Here is a 6,430-nt window from a genome sequence, read left to right as displayed (position 1 = left end):
TTGATGCAAGAAGTTGACGCATACATACTTGACTCGCAGTTCTCCAGCAATAGCGTGCGGTACTGGCAGGTGCAGTACATTAATTATTCTTGAGAACAATGAATAATGTTTCTATAGGAAAACCAATACCGCTACCCGACGATATTCAAGCTTGCTCTTGACATCCTGCCGATCCAAGGCTCGGCAGTCCCCTGCGAGCGTGTATTTTCGTCAGCAAAGGAGACGATGACAGACCGCCGCAACCGCATTGCAGCAGAACTGATGGAAGCACTGCAAATGCTCAAATTCTCCTTCCGTCACGGCCGTCACCTCGACTTCACAGCGGGAATGAATAAAGACACTGAGCTACATGAGCTTGAAGAATCCATTCTGGTTAATGACCAGCGTAATGGGGGCTAATATAGTGCTATTATATCTATCATATCCTGTACACTCTCTATCTGTTCTACTTAGGTTACGAGCGACGTCGTTGCGCCGGCGCGTACTTTCATGGACGCGTTCGAAGATGACTCGTCGCTGACTTGGCCACATTAGGCAATGAGCCGCGGCTGAGCCACAAGCTGTGCCGAGCCGGCGGCTTTGGAGCCTGACATCATGGCTCGTCGAGCGGGAGCGGGGCCTTACCACGCGAGAGCCGGCGAGAGCCGAGCTGTGCCGAGTTGTGCCGAGCCGTGGCAACACTACCTCCGACCCCTCCGGCCGCGTCACTAAAAATAACTGGACCCAGCGTAATTAAGTAAACGCCAATTCTATTGCCATCATATTATTTTGATGCATGAGATTTTTATTGCCTTTTTAGTGCAGTGGTTATGCGGCCTGCCTTGAGTGCTGGATGTCTGGGATTCGAATCCTACGGTTGCAAATTCCTTTGATTTGTGCTTTTAGGGTTAGGGTTTATTAATTTTCCTTACTGTTAGCTTTTATATCATCCTTGTCAGCCACATGTATCACAGCTATATAGATTTCAATGAAAATCTATTTTGCCCCGTCTATATGACCCTCTTAGTCCAGACTTGAAGACACTCTTACTGGCCGGACACGCGCGCGGCAGGAAGCCCGCGTTTCCCGGCATCACGTGACATTCTTCTCAATATGGTATATTTGTACATGTTTGCACGGGGGCGCAGTAAAGCTACCTACGCGTGAGCTTCAGGGGGACTTCTGCGGTGGTAATACTAAATAAGGCGGTAGGGCCGTGCGAGCACGGCAGAGCCCGCTACCGTAGATATAGATGATATTTGGTAGCAAGCTGAACACTTCACATCCTGAGCAGCGTCATTTATATCTATTTTGCGAAAGCAGCTGTGTTCCAGCAATTATTTGTGACTGAGCATTCAACTCAAGGCCTGGGGTCCTGAGAGATGTCCACTCATCCCTCCCTCAGGTTTCGAGAATACAAGTTACATATGCAAAACAACTGACATCGGAGTATTCTGATTTTACCTTGAGACCGCAAGGTCCAAGGCCCCAAGCAAGGTCAGTTCTGTCTCAAAGTCCCTTGACAATCGTCCGCCACCTTGGCTATAAAGGGGAAGAGAAATGACACGTGGCATGACTATCGGGGTCCTTTAAGGACCCCATCTTTAATTGGTCCAAAGCCCTGTCCCGCTCTTGCCGTTCACCATATACGGCAGTGGGAAAATTAACAAGCCTCCTTATAAGACAGTTGCTCGTCTACTAAGTTTTATTTGAGAGGCGAAGTTTCAAGCCTACGTCACACTTACTACAGGCGTCTGCTATAGGCCCGCTACAGCTGCCTCCAAGCGCTCATGATCACAGCATCTCCCCTACATAACCAGCATCACAGGAACTCCGGAACGCAAGCGCGCATCCGTGCGTTGGTGTTTTTGAGCTCCAATGACGGATCTCTGACCTGCTGTGGAATGACGGGAAAGGAGGGACATCCGTCGCTGCTCTCGCGAGAACATGTAAATCCTGGCTCGAGCCCAGTATACTGTACCGATACGATCTTAGGCAACGTCCCGTGTCCCGAGAGGTCTGTCGCCGTTGCCTATTTTGAGGTTTGTCCCGTGTCCCGGAGACCTTGTTGCTTAGGGTTGATGAAGTCATGGATGAGAAGAATCAGGCTGCGTTACGTGTTACGTCACTTACATAGACATACAGTACCCTGTGGAATTCCTTAACTCACTCAAAGTTCCTGGCTTACCACTTGCCCACTTAGCTCTCAAGAAAGGCTGTCCTCTGATGGTCCTCTGGGGTTTTCCCCCCATGAATGGCCTATGCAATGTACATGGGTTGTTTTGGTTTCTGCGGGTAACAATGTCTTGCAATGTTGAATCCTGGGTGGAAAGCATGCTGGGAGGACTGTATTCATCCTAAGAATAACTTTGGAGCCAACAGCAGAAGAACTACGCATCTGACTATCCAGGTGCCAATTCCCAGTAAGGCTTGCATTCACCATGACCATCAACAAGTCACAGGGGCAATCAGTCAAATATGTTGGCCTAGACCTGAGGATACCTGTATTTTCACATGGCCAGTTCTATGTTGCACTGTCACATGGCACATCTGCAAACCACATCAAAGTACTCTTCAAGGAAGATGCAGAGAATAGGTGGACACCAAACATTGTGTACCCTGAGGTACTTTCAGGTATCCTAAACTACTCAGTATGTATTCCATATAGTCTCAAGCATCATCAAAATGTACTGACATGTTGAGCAGGTCATAAAATCTGTGGAATTGTAGATTATAAATCATGTACTACCATATTTCAATCCCATTTTCTAAACAATTACAGTACATAACACTCCAAACACCTCCAGTGGCAATGCCATGGGTCCCAACGAAGAATGTCCTTTGAGTGAACAAAGAAAGGTCTGCAGGACATTTACTGCGGCCCCCAAAATATCAGGGGACATTTAATCAACATTGTCCTTTCATTCTTTATGTCTGTATCATGTTCCACTATGGAGCATCCTAGGAAAGTGTTCTCCCACCCTTGCTGTGAACGATGAATGTCTGATGGCAGGACACCGGTTCTTGCCCGCTGTGCTACCAGCTGCAGCACAATTTGCTGATGCCCGCAACGGTACCGGTACAGAGGGATCGAGAAACGCTTACCGACTGGGCTGGGGCACTTTGTAAGTCCAAATATCACCAGTCTAGGTGAAACCTGTGACCCATCTGTGAGAACCACAACCCTGTATACCCGGACCGCGGGTTGTGGTATGGTGCGGTGTGGACGGTCCAAGCACTGTACCCGCACCTGAGCAACCCCGGTTGAATACCGCGGTGGCACCCGCACCCGACCTTAGTAGCCTTGACTGGCAGAGCCTCAGCCTAATATTTTTATATGTAGCTATGTACATAGAGTGAAGTCCAAGTAAACCAATGTAATGCAGACTGATAGAGTATGATGTCACATGTGACCACGGATGGACAACCGGGTTGCTGGATAATGGCATGGGTTGCTGAGGGGTTGTTGATTAGAATTATCCAGCCTGGAATCCACCATGCACCGGCAGAGGACCATATCCGTACAGTGCCTTGCATAAGAAACTGAACATCGCATTTCCGCGTGCGTTACTTGTTCGCGCCAAATATACCCTTTTCGGGTAGGTCCGGAAGGCCTCTCGCGGGACCATTTGTTGGGCAGGGACTCGCAGATGCCCCGAGAGGGCTCGAAAGGCTTCAGAGAATGACAGAAATGTATATTCTACAACTACACTAAGGGCTGTAAATCATTATAGTCTTGCCCTAGCTGTATGCCCAGCTAACCCTCTCTCTCGATGAGTCTTTGCCGCACATTTGCCGATACCCGAAAAGGGTATGTTTGGCGCGGACAAACAACGCGCGCGGAAATGCGATGTTCAGTTTCTTATGCAAGGCACTGTAAGTGAAATGTATGTTACAAAGTCCTGGCAAATCATTCACCATACCCTATGGATAATGGCATGGGTTGCTGAGGATTTGTTGCTCCCAGGGGGGTTAGCGATTAGAATTATCCATCTACAACTGCTGTACAAAAGTAGCAGTGACTAGGTGTCCCGCACCATATGGTCCGCTATCATTCTTTGCCATTCGGAAGGTTGGCTGTCAGTATCTGAGAAATGCAATTGAACATAGAGTAAAGGCTTGACGGCCTGGTAAGCATACATGAACCCCTTGCACCAATTCCATAATGTCGAACATATTCCATAAAGTAGAGACCAATAAGAGCTAGAGTAATAGCACTCGTTTCCACGCAGGATGTCCGCGCTGATGAACAACTCTGCAACCCAGCAGATGTGATTGCAAGCGAGGCGCGTGTGTACGATACGGCGAAGCCTGAATTCCAGATATCTGCCAAACACCTCACAAACGTCGCTCGCAGCATCATGCAGATAGCGCCTCTATCTGGAATTGTGCGTATTCTCCAGCGTTCGATTGGGCGGTGTGGCTGAATAATGTGGCTGTCGCGACAAGATGGCACAAGTCTGTCGCAACCGTATAAAGATGGGCTCGTTGGACATGTCCGGTCCACTCGATATCCCTTCTTATCGCGCCTCTTCTGTACGATATGTCGAGCTCTGCGCCAACCTTTTCTAGACCCCTGCAGACTCCTCTGTCCAAGGAGGAGTTGGATCGCATCAATGACTATCTCAGGACGCTCTCACCACAAGAGATACTGCAGTGGGGCATAGAACACCTCCCCAGCCTGTACCAGACCACGGCATTCGGTCTGACAGGGCTAGTGACCATCGATATGCTGTCTAAATTGACGTCCAACCCTCCCCCTCTCATTTTCATCGACACCCTCTACCACTTCCCCGAGACGCTAGAGCTCGTAGAGGAAGTGAAGAGGCGGTACAACCGAGATGTCCATGTTTACAAGCCATACGACTGCTCGAATGTGGAGGACTTCGAGGCGAAGTATGGGCAGAAGCTTTGGGAGGTGGACGAAGACACGTATGATTTTGCAGTGAAGGTTTGTAATGTTTCGTGATGCTTTGCTTCATCATCTGACATTCAGCTGTAGGTCGAACCCGCACGCCGTGCATACGATGAACTGGGGGTGAAATCTGTCATCACCGGTCGGCGGGCTTCGCAAGGCGGCGAGCGCGCAAATCTCCAGCCCCTCGAAGCTGACAGCACAGGTCTCCTGAAACTAAACCCGCTCTTTGCTTGGAACTTCTCCCTTGTCGATCAATACGTTAAGGAGCACAACGTGCCTCGGAATAAGCTTTTGGATCAGGGATACAAGAGTATAGGGGACTGGCACAGCACTGCGAAGAGCGGTGATGGAGACGCGGGGGAGCGGGCGGGTAGGTGGGCTGGTAAGGCGGAGAAGACGGAGTGTGGACTACACAAGGACTATTTTGCGATGAAGGCTGCCGCGAAAAAAGTAACGGTAACTCCGTCCTCGATCCACCGCTCAGTGCTGACCACACCTCTTGTGTGTAGCGTGAGAAGGAACTGCAAGCACAGAAGGAGGCACAAGCCCAAGCTCAGGCTTCATCGCCCGTATCTCCGCCTGCTGTCGCCCCGACCGCAGCTTGAGTCCAGTTTGATTTGGATTAGAGCGGGAGGCTTCACCCCGCTTTATCGTTATCCATAATCGCACGGTGTAGCTTAAACACGCTTGTATTACTCCCTTCCCGTCAGTTATATATATATCTATGCTTACTGCATGATTGTCCGCTACACTCGCAATCATTCTATGGTACGCGAGCAACTCGGTACGATCGCGCATCCCTATGCGTCCTCCTGCACGCCCGTAATTAGCTTGTCAATGTGACTGGACGCGTCCACGACGCGTTACGCATCACGCGTTCAAGTTACTACATAGTATGGTGGTCTGCAATCCCGGAGTGGCCACTAACAGTGCACTAGACTAGGCGCACGGTATTGTATGCCGACTTGACTTTTCTCCACGATGGCGTCTATGCCTGGCACACCTTTGCCTGGCGGGCTGGCTTACCCTAGCTTGGCGAATGAGACCCAGTCCACCGCCTTCATCGCCTTCCTGGAAGACCTCATTGCGCAAAATCTGCGCGGCGACCCATCGAAACACTTGCCCAAAAGTACTTGGATCCCAGCGACGACAGGTCTTGCAGAATACTTCCTCCTGAACTTCCCGGAACCGCGTGATATACGATGGGACCTCATGCCTGAGAAGGTGAAGCTGGCGGGCATGACCCTGGATGCGCTGCAGCGGGTGCTAGAGAGGGTGGAGGGACTGTTCGTTGGGACTGGTGATTACCCTGTTACGACATTTAAGGCCCTATTCTGCCTCTGTTTTCGCCTGCAAGTCTGGCCCAATGTAGAAAAGCCGATAACTGGTGATATGCCACACCCGTCGCAGCTGAAGGCAGATGCCATGAAAGTTATGGTTCAATGGCTTAGAAGTTTTGCTGGCGGGCTGTCGACGGTAGGGAAGAACGAGGAGCCTTGCTGGAAGACTCTGAGGATGATTCTGCGGAGCTGT

General features: G+C 50.2%; 2 protein-coding genes across 2 annotated transcripts; both read left to right on the top strand.

The window, feature by feature from the left end:
- Nucleotides 1-132: 132 nt before the first annotated feature.
- On the top strand, nucleotides 133-399 carry GLOTRDRAFT_33487 (uncharacterized protein; the record flags this gene model as incomplete). Its single annotated transcript, XM_007863513.1, has 1 exon — nucleotides 133-399. A coding segment is annotated over one exon (267 nt), but the record flags the coding sequence as incomplete, so codon positions are not given.
- A 4,123-nt stretch (nucleotides 400-4,522) lies between these two features.
- Nucleotides 4,523-5,502, top strand: GLOTRDRAFT_35300 (Phosphoadenosine phosphosulfate reductase thioredoxin; the record flags this gene model as incomplete). The annotated part of the gene is made up of 3 exons (XM_007863631.1): nucleotides 4,523-4,930; nucleotides 4,982-5,353; nucleotides 5,407-5,502. The coding sequence occupies 3 exons, from the start codon at nucleotides 4,523-4,525 to the stop codon at nucleotides 5,500-5,502; spliced, it is 876 nt and encodes a 291-aa protein (XP_007861822.1).
- Between the last annotated feature and the right edge of the window lie 928 nt (nucleotides 5,503-6,430).

Source organism: Gloeophyllum trabeum (assembly GCF_000344685.1).
Source record: "Gloeophyllum trabeum ATCC 11539 unplaced genomic scaffold GLOTRscaffold_00002, whole genome shotgun sequence".
NCBI lineage: Eukaryota > Fungi > Basidiomycota > Agaricomycetes > Gloeophyllales > Gloeophyllaceae > Gloeophyllum > Gloeophyllum trabeum.
The sequence above is the reverse complement of the archived record's forward strand: the minus strand, read 5'-3'. Positions and strand labels throughout refer to the sequence as shown.